Source organism: Ursus americanus, chromosome 23 (genome assembly GCF_024610735.1).
Source record: "Ursus americanus isolate L20-20 chromosome 23, mUrsAme1.1.p, whole genome shotgun sequence".
In the NCBI taxonomy this organism is placed as follows: domain Eukaryota; kingdom Metazoa; phylum Chordata; class Mammalia; order Carnivora; family Ursidae; genus Ursus; species Ursus americanus.
The window spans coordinates 18640158-18653843 of NC_142149.1; the positions used below are offsets into that span (position 1 = coordinate 18640158).

General features: G+C 49.1%; 1 protein-coding gene and 1 non-coding gene across 2 annotated transcripts in view; both read right to left on the bottom strand.

The window, feature by feature from the left end:
• Positions 1–295: 295 nt before the first annotated feature.
• DHX8 (DEAH-box helicase 8) overlaps positions 296–13686 on the bottom strand; it is a 32502-nt gene continuing 19111 nt past the window's right edge. Inside the window, exons 17-23 of the mRNA XM_045814072.2 lie at positions 12063–12203; positions 8168–8323; positions 5553–5690; positions 4955–5083; positions 4577–4773; positions 3955–4134; positions 296–3076 (exon numbers count right to left, since the gene is read on the bottom strand). Of these exons, the coding sequence (XP_045670028.2) occupies positions 2857–3076; positions 3955–4134; positions 4577–4773; positions 4955–5083; positions 5553–5690; positions 8168–8323; positions 12063–12203 (1161 nt within the window). The 3' untranslated portion in view covers positions 296–2856. The remainder of the gene's footprint in view (positions 3077–3954; positions 4135–4576; positions 4774–4954; positions 5084–5552; positions 5691–8167; positions 8324–12062; positions 12204–13686) is intronic.
• TRNAM-CAU (transfer RNA methionine (anticodon CAU)) lies at positions 9654–9726 on the bottom strand. The gene has a single exon. It is a non-coding gene; the product is annotated as a tRNA-Met (tRNA).

Here is a 13686-nt window from a genome sequence, read left to right on the forward strand (position 1 = left end):
AGGGGACACCAGAATGCTGGGGCCGTTCTCTGTGGGTGGACGGGAAAGTCAAAGCTGAGAAAGTGGTAACACCTACGGAGGAGACCTGTCCAGGTGTGAGGATTAGAATGGAAGGTTCTAGACCCAGGCTCTGGTAAAAATGCACGCTCCAGTTAAGCCAGAACTGCAGCCCTGCTGAGGCTACGCAGGCCCAGCCCTCATTAAGGCTTGAGCAGCTTGGGTCCCCGGCCCCTAAGCCCTCAAAGGAACGGATGCCCGTCAACCACTACCACAAATAAAAAGCAACGTTATTGTTTTCCTAGAAACTGAAAACATCAACTTACTTTTATAATTTAGAGCAAGGAACAAAACATTTTAAAATACAAGTTTTAAAAAATATACATGTTTTTTTAAAAATACATAATTTAATTCCACATTAAAGCCAGACTATCTCGGTGGGAAGCTGTAGAAGTCCATGGAAACCCTGAGGTCCTGAGTTTTCGTAAAGGAGTGACAGATTTGGATGAGAAATGGTATCCACCGCCTGAGACCTGTGACCTCTATCCTCTGAAGTGTGAACACTGCCACTCCTCACAGCCCTTTGTTCAAATCTTAACCTTGGAGGGCCATGACTCCGAGGAGGCAGTCCGGCTCCGGACTGGATGAAGGTGAACCCTGGACGGAGGCGTAGAGTTCACACAAGCCGCACCGGGACGGTTCCCCCCACGTACACAAGCACACACTCAGCACGTGCGCAGGGGCAGGAAACTCCTGAGCGAGGCTCCTGCAGGGGCGGGGCGAATGGCCTAGAAGATTCCAGCGCCCTGCAGAAGACCCACATCCTCTCCCAGGCTGTCACTCAATCTCAGGGAAATATTGTTTCAAGGAAGAGAAACAAGGGCCCCATTGTGTGGGAGCGGCAGGCAAGTCCTCCTTCCCAATCTGGCCCCTTTCTCCCTCTGAGCAGGCTCAACAACGCTGCCTCCATGCTGTTTCCTGATGGTCAGTCTGAAGGTCAGACCCCTAGCCATACCGGCAGAGCAGAGCAGTGACCCCAGCTCTTAAGAGGGGCAGATGTTCAAGGAACACCCACAGAGCTAGGGTCCTTTTTACTCACCTAACCCACACAAGATGACTAGCCCTGCTGCCTCTCACGTTGGCCTGTTAAACATGTCCTCAATCTCAGCTCAAATCCCAAACCTCCCCACCCCGTCCCCAGGGCCTTTATGATCTCCTAGGTGCCCATGCCTCCAGGCTTGGTCACTCAGTGGGGCAGGCGGCTGCCCAGCCTGGAGTCTGTTCCTGAGCCGGAGACTGGGTAGCTGGGTGCCCAGCCCCAGCTTCACGTTCGGTTTCATCTGTAGGCCCCTGCCAGTCTCTCCCCCTAAGGCCTTAAAGGTAAACACACAAAGATCCCCTGCCCATAATTACTGGCCTGGGCTTCCTGAGGAGCACGTGAACAGAATCAGCTCAAGGGTGGGGCAGGGACCTCTGTCCGCAGACGCCCCGGCCTGTATTCCTCTCTGCTGGATCCTCTCTGAACTGTCTTTAGGGTGGTCAGTTTGCTGCCCAAAGACAGCCTACATTCTTTTACATCCTAGAACGTCCTAGAGTCTCTTAGCTTCCGGTGTACAACTCAGTACTTCTGGTATTTACATCATTTCAGAATTTACTAGAATAGGGATGGGGGAGACAATGCAGGCCATAATCTCCGACGTGCCCAGTCCCCCAGGGGCGTCTCTACCAGCTCCACACCTACACCTGCTCTCCAGAAGCCCCACCACCTGGCCTGGCAGCATCTGTCTGATGTTCTTCCCAGTAGAGAGCTTCCTCAGGCACTGGGAGATGGCCATTCCCCAACCAAATGCTACGAGAAACCCACTTGGCGACAGCAGCACAGACCGGCTATGAGAGGGGTTCTGTGGGTTTTGTTTGTGGTGGGGGACGAGAGGCTTTGACCAGAAAAACCCTTTGTTAAAGCCCATCGAGGACCCCAGGGGAAAAAAATAAGAACAAAATAAAATAAAAGCTGTGACATCGCTTGCATGTTTCAAAAAGAAAAAGGACACACTGCGCGCTGTGTGGCGTGCAGAGGAGGGAGGCCGGGCGAGCATTCCGCATCCAGCAGGCTGCATCTGTGACCACGCAGGCGCCCAGACTGGGCCAGTGGATGTGGTTAATCACGGGGCCATGCGGCAGAGCTGGCCTCGCGCGGGCATCAAGAGATAGGACTGCAGGCCTGGGCGATGCGTCACCCCCAAGCCCGAAGAGGCCCAGAGCTCTGGTTACAGGGGACTCTCCACCATGTGGAGAAGCCACCCATCTCCCCAACCCTGAGCCCAGGCCAACATCCTAACCTTCCAGCTAGAAGACACAGCCACAGAAAACCATTTCTGTTTCCTTAAGAAAATAAATATTTCTAGGAGGTTAAGCAAAAGTACAGGCGCTGGATAGGGGCGGGAAGTGGGGGCAACACGGTCAGTGAGCTTCGTGGCTCCCTCCTCCAGAGTTCCAGCTACGGCATCAGGTCCTCGCTGCGTCTGGGGGTCAGATGCTCGCCACTCCCGTTCCCATCCTAGGGCTACAGGAGTCGCCCATGTCGTGGAGATGATGCCCTGTACTCCCGTGTCGGCTCTGAGCCCCCGCTGGCCACAGTGCCTTGAGGTGGGAGCGGCTGGAGGCTCTGGCCAAACCAGGCGTAAATCCGTTTCAACTTTACCACCAGGGAAGAAGTAAGAGTCAAGTTTAGAAAAGGCCCAGGGAAGATATTCAGTCACAGGACAGCTGTACCCTCAGGACCAGTTTTTCCTCAGTAAGAGTGAGTCCAAGGCCCAGGCCTCGGCCGCAGGAGAGGCAGACACGGAGAAGTCCCGCCTCTCAGCGCCGCCGGAAGGCCCGGGATATTCTCCACGCGTTGGGCTCCTCGTAGCGGTTGTACAAGGGTTCAAGACGCTGCTGCTTCTTCTGCTTGCTCAGCTTGGTCGGGTCGGAGACCTTGAAGAAGGCCGGGGCGAACTCTACAAGCCACCTGGGGTCGATAGTGGTGACCTCACGCATGTACTCCTTCGTGGTCAGCACCAGCTCGTGGTACACCACCCTGAGTGCGGGACAGACAGAGGGCTGCAGCCTCCCGCGCAGCACCCCCCCCCCCCCGGGTCCCCGGGGTCTCTGGCAGGCCTCGGCAGAGCTGTCAGGATGTGTTCTAGTCCCGGCTCCAACTAGTCTTGGCTCTAGCTAGTTAAGCGACGTGAAGCCAATCACACCGCTTCTCTGGACCTGGGTTTCCTGCTCTGTGGGACGGGAGCGTGGTTTTTCGGGCTGTCTCCACAGAACTCTGGGGCCCTGAAGAGGTGCCTCTGGGGGCTGCCGCAGGGGCTGGGGAGGCCCGCGCGGCAAGGCTCTGCAGCTGCAACCCCTCCTAGCATGACGACACCATGGGTTTAGAGCAGTTTGATGTTAGGGTGGGTAAGACTCCAATTTTTTTAAGTGCTACTTAAAAAAAACTTGTTCAAACCGTCTCACTAGAGGCGCCTGGGTGGCTCAGTCGTTAAGCGACTGCCTTCGGCTCAGGGCGTGATCCCGGCATTATGGGATCGAGCCCCACATCAGGCTCCTCCGCTGGGAGCCTGCCTCTTCCTCTCCCACTCCCCCTGCTTGTGTTCCCTCTCTCACTGGCTGTCTCTCTCTGTCAAATAAATAAATAAAATCTTTAAAAATAAACAAATAAACAAACAAATAAATAAATAAATAAACAAACCGTCTCATTAGACGATCTCTAAGATCGTCCTCCTTGGCTCTCACTCCTGTGATTTTATTTCTCTCGACTGTGCCTACCTCCAGCTTCTGCCGCTCTAGAAACGGAAGCGATGCTAGAGGAGGTGCGAGTCCGGGTGAACACCTGAGTGCAAGGTGCCAGGATGGTTACACGCCCTTTCTGCCCACGGCTGCCCCTGGACCCGAGTCCTGCCCACCTACCATTCGGGCTGTCTGTTGAAGAGAGCGCTGGAAGGGTGGATGTAGACCACCTGCTGGTCGATCAGCGTCCGGTAGCCCTCCTGCGGGTCTTTCTTGGCAGCGTTCCGGAAGAATCCACTGCAGATGGCCTTCTGCACTCGCACCGTGGACTTGCCACAGGAGACCACATCCAGCTTGTGCCTAGCAGGAGAAGAGATCAAAAGAGAATGAAAATGCGAGACTACTCCGCATTCACAGGGTCTATCTTCTGGAATGATGGTGCCCGGGTCCCCAGAGTCTTGGGTTCCCCTCTTCCAGCCCTAAGTGTACCACGGGGGCAGCTCTACAGAGGGCAGGATGGATGCAGGAAGAGCCAGAGATTTTATTCGATTGAGCCTATAATGTTCCAGATACTTATAAGCAAAGCATTCTTCAATTACTAAGAAGTAAACTGCTTAGGAACTTTCTGAAATGATTCTCAGTTGCCCCCTGCCTGGGCGGTGGGGGGGTGGGGCACAACAAAGGAGGAAAAGGCGAATGTGAAGAGCCTGTAACTTCTCATCAGGTGCACAGAGAGACAGACGAACAGACCGGATAGTCAAGCAGGCTCCACTCAAACACGGGGCAAGCCACCAGACGTCACCTGTCCATTATGCCCAACATCTGCTTGCGAATATCCTGGGCCCGGCGCAGAGAGCGAGCCTGGATAAAGTTCTCGTAGCACCACGGGTTGGAGAACTTGTTGTTCTTCCAGGAGTTGTACACGGCCAGCAGGGTGAGGTGGTCCCCTTCGGTCTGGTGGAACTTGGCTTTCTTCTGGTCTGCGAGGGCTTGTTTATCCTGCCAAGAGGTGGGACGGAGGATCATTTTCTGTCCAACGGCTACTATGTGAGCACTCAGCAGCTCCAGAGAGGCCTACCTGGCCCTGCCGAGTGTCTACGTGAAGCACTGCGGTGACAACAGGCTGATGTTACCCACCGTCGCCACGCCCTGCACCTGAACGTGAGCCTGCTCTCCCTACCTTGGGCCTGTAGAAGACGTTCTGCACCGACAGCATGGACACGATGGTCAGCATCTCCTCGCTGCAGCCCAGATGCACGGACATGATCAGCATTTTGCACAGCATGGGCTCCAGAGGGAATTCTGCCATCTAGAGGGAGAAATGGAGACTGCAGTTGCTGCCCCGCGGAAGAGCCATGCGACACTGAGGGTCTGAGGGGGTAACACACCCAGAACCTTTACCCGAGCATGACGATATGAGCTGCCGGTCTCTATCCGAAGAATGTTGTTTTTTAATTTCCCAAATAAACCTCAACAAAATGTATGTGACTGAGAACATAACTACTGTTGGGGTAGATGGGAATTTTGCAGACCTCTTTTAAAATTAAGCCTAGACTCAATCATGTATCCTGAAGTAAAACTGACCGTACACAGAATTCCTTTTTCTGTAAAGAAATAATTTTAAGTGATGGTGGAACATCCAGTTTAAAAACATGCATCTAAAATTCTACTCAAAGCTTACCCAGGGCCTCAGAGTTTGATTTTGCACAGAACAAAGAGTACGGAAGGCTGGCCAGGGCCCCTCCCCGAAAGCACCGGAAGTTCAGTCTGGTTCCTACCCTGCGGCCCAGGCGAGTGAGCAGGCCCTCGTCGTCCAAGGCCCCCAGCGTGTACAGCTGCTCCATGGCCGTGATCAAGGTTTCCATTGGAGGGGCGTCCATGAAGTCAAAGGACAGCAGGTCATTGATGCCCATGGCCTAGAAGAGAAGGGAAGAAAGTGTGTGATGGGAGGGTCAGCTCTGCCAGCATTAACGGGGAGGGACAGTCCTTGTCCACTTCTTTCTTGTTTCTTCTGTCACAAGTAGGAAGTCATCAGCAAGCTTAGCGGTCACCTCCAGGGCTGGGCCACACAAAACCCTCAGACTAGTGGAAAGCATATACTTTCTCAGAAAACTTTAAAAACTGCTCCTTCAGAGTAAATGTAAATATAACTCGACACCAAAACGATCACAATTTAAATATGGGCAAAGGGGGGGCGCGCCTGGCGGGCTCAGTCAGAAGAGCTTACGACTCTTCATCTCGAGGTTGTGAGTTCAAGCCCCACGTTGGGTGTGGAGATCACTTAAATAAATAAATCTTTAAAAAAACAAATAAATACAAGTAAATAAAAATGGGCATCAGACTTGGAAGAGACATTTCTCCAAAGAGATTATAAAAATAGCCAAAAGGCACATGAAAATATGCTCCACAGAACTGGTAATTAGGGAAATGCAAATGAAAAGCACGAGATGCCCCTTCACACCCACGAGGACGGCCCCAATGAGGAAAAGAGCAGAACCAGGGTTGGCAAGGATATGGAGAAATAGGGACCCTCAAGCGTTGCCAGCGGCAATGTAAACCGGTGATCTCTCAGGAAGTTAACCATACGATCACCGTAGGATCCAGCAATTCCACTTCTAGATATGCCCCAAAGAACTGAAAGGAGGGACACAAGTAGATACTTGTACACTAGGTTTCACAGCAGCATTATTCACAATAGCCAAAAGGCAGAAACCACCCAAATATGCACCAACAGAGGCAGGGACAGACAAAACACTGTGTGTATACAACGTATTATTCACCCTCAAAAAGGAATGAAATTCCAACACACGCTACAACACAATGAACCATGAAAACAAGAGGCAGTGCAAAAGAGGCCAGACACAAAAGGACAAATACTGCATGATTCCATTTACATGGAAATTAAGCTCCAGAGACCAGAAAGTGGACTAATGGTCACCAGGGGCTGGAGGAGGGGAGGAGGGATGGTTCAATGCAACAGGGACAGAGTTTGTTTGGAATGATGACAAAGTTCCAGAAATGGATGGTGGTGATGGCTGCATACCTGGGGAAGTACTTAATGCCACTGAACTGTAGATCTTTAAAAGGTTACAAGGGTACTATGTTGCGTATTGTAACAAAATTTTTAAAAAAGGACAACACACCAGCTTGTCCTGTCTCTTACATACGTTAATTTCTACTTTGCATCGAGGCAGTGCCTCATGTCAGGCGGCAGGGATATGAAGATGACTAAGATATGGCCCCGGCGCTCATAGAGTTCACAATGGGGAGACACACGGACACGCAACTGCAGTAACGCAGTGAGATCTGCGTGCCGGGCGAAGAGTAGGCATTTCATGTGTTTGTTGGCTAATGTGATGAATCAAAGAAACAGACGAGTGGTGCACTATCCAAGTGTGTATAAGGGGGATGTGGTAGGACCTAAGCCTTCTGTTCCTTTCCCCTAAACTGACTGTGACCATAAACACAGCAGGTGCCCAATAAATGCTTATTGTATGAATAATCACTACAAGGAATTATGTTAGCAATCAGCAAGCACTGTGCCAAGGGCCTTTACCTGTGTTATCTCATTTATTTTCACAACAGATACTATTAATAGCCCACTTCTGGAAAGGAGAATATAGAACAGAGGGCTGAGCAGATAAATTTGCCAAGGACACAGAGCTCGGAGCCGAAGTCTGAGCCACAGATGCCTCTCTGTTCTCACTCCAGAGACTAGAGCAGGGGTTTTTTTTGTCTGAAGCTCTGGTTTAGCCTCTCTTACGGCGAATGAATAATAAATTACAACAGAGCACTCTGCACCAGTAGAGTGCCAGGGCCCCAGGGCAGCATCAGTGTCAGGGGGTGCAGATGCCATCAGCTGGGAAATTATTCATGCAGCTCCCCCTGCCAAAGAGAATAAGGGTCCTCACTGGGGACCGAGAGAGGAAGAGCAATGATTCAGAATGAAAACCCAGCCCCCAGAGGGTCAGTCAGTACAGAAACCTGTACTGATAGTTCCCTTGCAAAGTTCTTGGATTGGGAGTTTCGCTTCCATTCTAGAAGAAGAGGGCCGGACTGGGGTTGAAGGAAGTGTGCCTGTCCATGGTTTGGCACTAATGAGATTTTTCTAATATCCTTTTAGAAAATGCTACCAAATAAAATCTTTTATAACCAAATATCCTGCTGGTTATTATGGTAAGAAAAAAACGTGTGCTCGCAGCAGACATGCCAACTTAGCCCCAGACCCGCAGTGGAGATGCTGTTATCACAGCCATTTGCATTCCATTCAAAGGGATTGGCTCCACGAGGTTACTGCAGTATTTAACAAGGTTCATAAAACAGACGCTCATTTACTATGGACATACGACTGGACTGTTCCACCAGCCCATTCTAACAAGACAGTGATTTCTACCTTGAGCGAGAGCACTGTGCTCGCTAGGTTGGTCCTCTGGATTTCCGGCACGTTGGTGGTCAGCATTTCATCTCGGTAGGCACGTTCGGTGTACAGCCTGTAACACTTTCCTGGGCCTGTTCTGCCGGCTCTGCCAGCTCGTTGTTTTGCCTGAGCCTAGAGGGGTGGGCATATAAAAGTAACATATCTGTTAAACATCGTTCAACAGCTTTACCCAGGAAATCTACTAAAAGGGGGGCACTGAGCAGCTGGCAAAACCTGAAATGGGGTTTATTTCACTTCCTTTAGGACCATTTCCAAGACTATCAAAGCTCTTATCATCCCCTCTCTAAAACTCAGCATTTCAGGAAAGTTTGTTCAAAGGAGGCAAATATTAGCAACGTGAATGGAAGAAATATTATAAAGATCATAGAAATGCACATTCAAAATACTGTGACACAATATAAAAGAAAAAGCGTAACACAGTATGAAAAATACCACCTCCACTGTCGTGACCAAAAATGTAAGTGAACTAAAGAAATGTCATGTTAATCACACCAGTGATGACTCGGCAGCTTGTGCGTGCGTGTGCGCGTGTGTGTGCGCACGTGTGCATGCGTGTGTGTGTGTGTGTGCGTGTGTGTGTAAGTAGGCTCCACTTACAAAAGAATTATGAGCTCCACTTACTTCATGGCCCAGCATGGAGCCTGACACAGGGACTGAACTCATGACCCTGAGATCAAGACCTGACCAGAGACCAAGGAGTTGGATGCTTACCCGACTGAGCCACCCAGGCGCCCCTCCCAAATCAGGTTTGGGACTCTCAATAACAGAAGGAAATGTTCGCGCACATAGGGAGAAGAGCAAGTTACAGAACAATACTAAATTTGTAAACGGAACAAAAAACTACCAAAAGGAAAAACCAGGACAAAATGCCCCCAAACTGCGGCTCTGACGGTAGGCTTGCAGATCGGTTCCATCGACTTTGATCACAGATCTGATGTGGAACATTATTTTACCTTAATAATCAAGAAAATTAAACGTTTAAACAAAAAAATACACAAAACTGCATACTTAGTAGACGACTAGACTTGCAAACAAGAAACAAGCAGGGGCGCCTGGGTGGCTCAGCGGTTAAGCGTCTGCCTTTGGCTCAGGGCGTGATCCCGGCGTGATGGGATCGAGCCCCACATCGGGCTCTTCTGCTGTGAGCCTGCTTCTTCCTCTCCCACTCCCCCTGCTTGTGTTCCCTCTCTCGCTGGCTGTCTCTGTCTCTGTCGAATAAATAAATAAAATCTTAAAAAAAAAAAAGAAACAAACAAAAAAAGATGGGCGGCAGGAAAAGCATCAAAATGATGACAGTGGTGGCAGCAGGATTACAAGCAATTTAACATTTTTTTTCCTCTTTCCCCAAAATAATGTAACACTTCTCTGCACTACTGAGGGGAGGGGGCCGCTGATTTTTAAAGTGTGTGTTTTTTAAAATTATTTATTTAAGTAATCTCTGCACCCAGTGTGGGGCTCGAACTCACAACCCTGAGATCATGAGTCCCATGCTCTTCCAACTGAGCCAGCCAGGCACCCTGAGGGGCGCTAATTTTATATTTAAAAAATATATGTAGTTTAGCCATAGGTTGCTAGGAAACAGTGAATGGCAATCGGAAGAGGGCCATTTGCTGACAAAACCATCTGTCTTACAAGTAGTATCAGGACTTTACAAATACCTATTCCAGCCCCAAACCAAAGGACAGCGTATGAAAAATCACTAAGCGCACAAAGGCAGGCAGCAATCGCACAGTGGCAGACTCCACGGCGTTCTACAGATGTCTCTCTCCAAATCAGAGAGGACAAGTGCAGCTAATTTCTCAATCACTGCGAGTTGCACGCACCATCCCGAGGAATGGTACAAAACATACACGCAGGGGCCAGACCGCCCTGGTTCAAATCCTAGCTCCACCAGCTGTGTGACCTTGAGCAAGTCACTTAACCCCTCTGTGCCTCCTCCTCATCTGTGAAATGAGGGTAAAGACACATCTACCACCGAGGGTGGGTGCGGGAGCGCAATGAGTTCATGTATGTGCAAGTACCGCGGGCCGGCACTTAGTAAGCACTCTGCACGCGGTAGCTAGCGCCACTGGAGGTTCGAAAGGACGACAGCCTTCTGATTTCTATGGATTACGAAAGTCACGCATCCCTCTTATAAAACATGAAAATAATACGTAGAAGCACACGGGGAAAAAAATGCACTTCACCCCTCAGCACAGAAACCGGCAGCTCCATCGACAAAACCCCCAGCTACCATGCCGACTGCACGCCGTCTCGGGCGCATGCGCGCGCACCATTTATTTTTCAACAAAACTTGGATTCTAGGTGCTATGGTCCCATTCACTTTTTTCAAATAATAGATCATAATTATATGCTTATGTCATTAACTATAGATGCGAACAACCATGTTAACGCCACGCAACACTCTATGGCGTGGATAAACCATATTTTATTAAACGACTTCCCTTTTGGAGTTCATTTAGCATTTTCCCAGGTTTCCCTTCATATAAATAATGCTTCGGTGAACATCCTTTCCCCTTACTTTCAGACGTGTGCTTAGTAAACTTTCAGATTAATTCCTGCAAGTGGAACCATTACATTCAAAAGATGAACTCTGAAATGTTGGATGCCTTGTAGCCAAAATGCCCTCAAAAAGGCTGATCACGTTATTCATTTTTAAACATAATTTGGGCAGGAAATTATTCCACAATTACCAAAGAAACACATTAACATCTCATGAAATATTACTATCTCAGATGTCTGTGGTTAAGTACAGTATTTTTAAAAATATGTCCATATGGGTGCTGGGGTGGCTCAGTCGGTTAAGCATCTGCCTTTGGCTCAGGTCATGATCCCAGAGACCTGGGATCAAGCCCTGCGTCAGGCTCCCTGCTCAGTGGGGACCCTGCTTCTTCCTCTGACCCTCCCCCATCTCGTGCTCTCTCTCGCAAATAAATCTTTAAAATAAATATATGTCCTTATATAGTTTTATAATCTAAGGTGCTAGAATTTAAACATTTTAAGTTTGAGGAGGCTTTTTAATGTTGAAACACTATCCTAAAGATTGAACACAAACCACACAAAATCTTCCTTATCTCACAAAAGCACCCAGTATCTTAAAGGTTCCTCTTTTTTTATTTTTAAGATCTTATTTATTTATTTGAGAGACAGTGAGAGAGCAAGGGTGAGAGTGTGAGTGTACAGAGGAGAGGAAGAAGCAGACTCCCTGATGAGCAGAGAGCCTGACGCGGGGCTCAATCCCAGGACCCCGAGATCATGACCCGAGCCGAAGGCAGACGCTTAACTGACTGAGCCACCCAGGCACCCCTTAAAGGTTCCTCTTTGAAAACAATAAAGTTCAGGGGCGCCTGGGTGGCTCAGTCTGTTAAGGGTCTAACTTCAGCACAGGTCATGATCCCAGGATCCTGGGATCGAGCCCCACATTGGGCTCCCTGCCCAGCAGGGAGTTTGCTTCTCCCTCTCCCTCTTCCTCTGCCCCACCCCCCTGCTTGTGCACGTAAATGCACGTGCGCTCTCTCAAATAAATTAAATCTTTAAAAAAAATCTTAAAAAAAAAAAACCAATAGGGGCGCCTGGGTAGCGCAGTCGTTAAGCGTCTGCCTTTGGCTCAGGGCGTGATCCTGGTGTTCCGGGATTGAGTCCCACATCAGGCTCCTCCACTGGGAGCCTGCTTCTTCCTCTCCCACTCCCCCTGCTGTGTTCCCTCTCTCGCTGGCTGTCTCTCTGTCACATAAATAAATAAAATCTTAAAAAAAAAAAAAAACCAATAAAGTTCAAAATATAAAACCACAAAAAATTTAGAAGCCCTAACAAGGATTTTCAGGATAGCTGTGGGTAGAAGCTGCCATACCTGAGAAATCGGAGTGACCACGAGCTGATCGATGCCAGTCTTGGAATTGTAAACTTTTTGCTTCACAAACCCAGGGTCCACCACATAGTAGATGCCATCAATAGTCAGCGAGGTCTCTGCGATGTTGGTGGCAATCACGACCTGCAGACAAAAAGGACACCACTGGATTGAGCCGCCCAGGCTCCGCCCGGAGCTCTGAATCAGGACCTCTGACCTCAGACATATTCCCGAAGGAGTGTGCCATTATCAGCCTCTCTAGGGGATTCGACAGCACTTCGTCTGTTCGGCCTCAAATGAGTGGAAGGGGAGGTGCCCTCATCTTAAAGGTCAAGTTGGGAACGGGCTGCTACCTGAGAGGAGAAGCAAACAGGAAAAAGCAAAGGCCAATCAAAGCCAATTTCATTTGGTGCAAATGGCTACATATCTCATTTTCTAGATCCAGTGTTGATTACTACAATTTTAATTTTCTTGCACCCTGGGAAAGCAGAGATTTCCTGGCATCACATGTGCCGGCGCAAAATGAGATTTTTCTTCCCCCACGGGGACATCTGGACTACAAAATGAGCTGTTTGTGTACGTGGAACGAGAGATTTTTTTTTTTCCTGATCATAAAATGAACGAGGCAGCAGAGGAATTTCACGGTTTGTGTGTATGCAGCAGTCTGTGTGATCTAGAAGATTATTGGTCTCGGCTTGGCACTGCCACTGTTCTTCCACCCAGAGGTTCAGCTAATAAAACACAATTGCTTGGAAAAATCATTGCAAGGAAGCACCAGAACATCCCGAGTCGTGCCAGCATCTCCCTGGCCCTGAAAGGCTTCCACCTGCCACAGAGCTGCAGAACCCTCTTAAAAAGAAGTCCGATCACCAGGAACAGAACAGAAGAGGAATCGCCGTCTTCCCCGCCTCAAACCTGTTCCTTCTCCGTGTTTCCCTCCTCGGCACCCTCTTCCATCCAACTGTTCAAGCCAGAAAACTGCGAGTCACTCCTGACTCCTCCCTGCCCTTCTCCCCTGCACCTCCAGGCACCCGTTCTGTCTCGTCCATTCTAACTCTTCAGTGTTATTTGAATGCATCTGTCTTCCATTCCAAGGTATGCACTCAAGAGAAATGAAAACATATGCCTGCACAGAAACTTGCAAACAAACGCTCATAGCGGCATTATTCCTAATAGCTAACCTGTGGAAACGACCTGAATATCCGTCAAATGGTGAATGGAAAAACGAAATGCGGGACAGCCACATTCTGGAGGTAGACTCTCATTCTACGGTAGAAGATCGTGTGGCAGTAAAAAAAAAACGAAGTACTGATACACGCTGCAACGTGGATGAAACCTGGAAACGTGCTGCGTGAAAGAAACCGGTCAACAAGGACCACGTATTATATGACTCCATTCATATAAACTGTTCAGAATAAGCAAATCCAGAAACACAAAAAGTAGATGAGTGGTTTCCAGGGACTGAGCAGAGGGGTGAATGGGGGGTGACTGTTAAGAGGTACAGGGTTTCGTTTGGAGGTCATGAAATTATTCTAAAATTAACTCTAGTGATTAATGGTTATGATTAATTACCACCAATAATGGCAATTAACAGTCAAACGACTCTGAATATACCAAAAGCCACTGG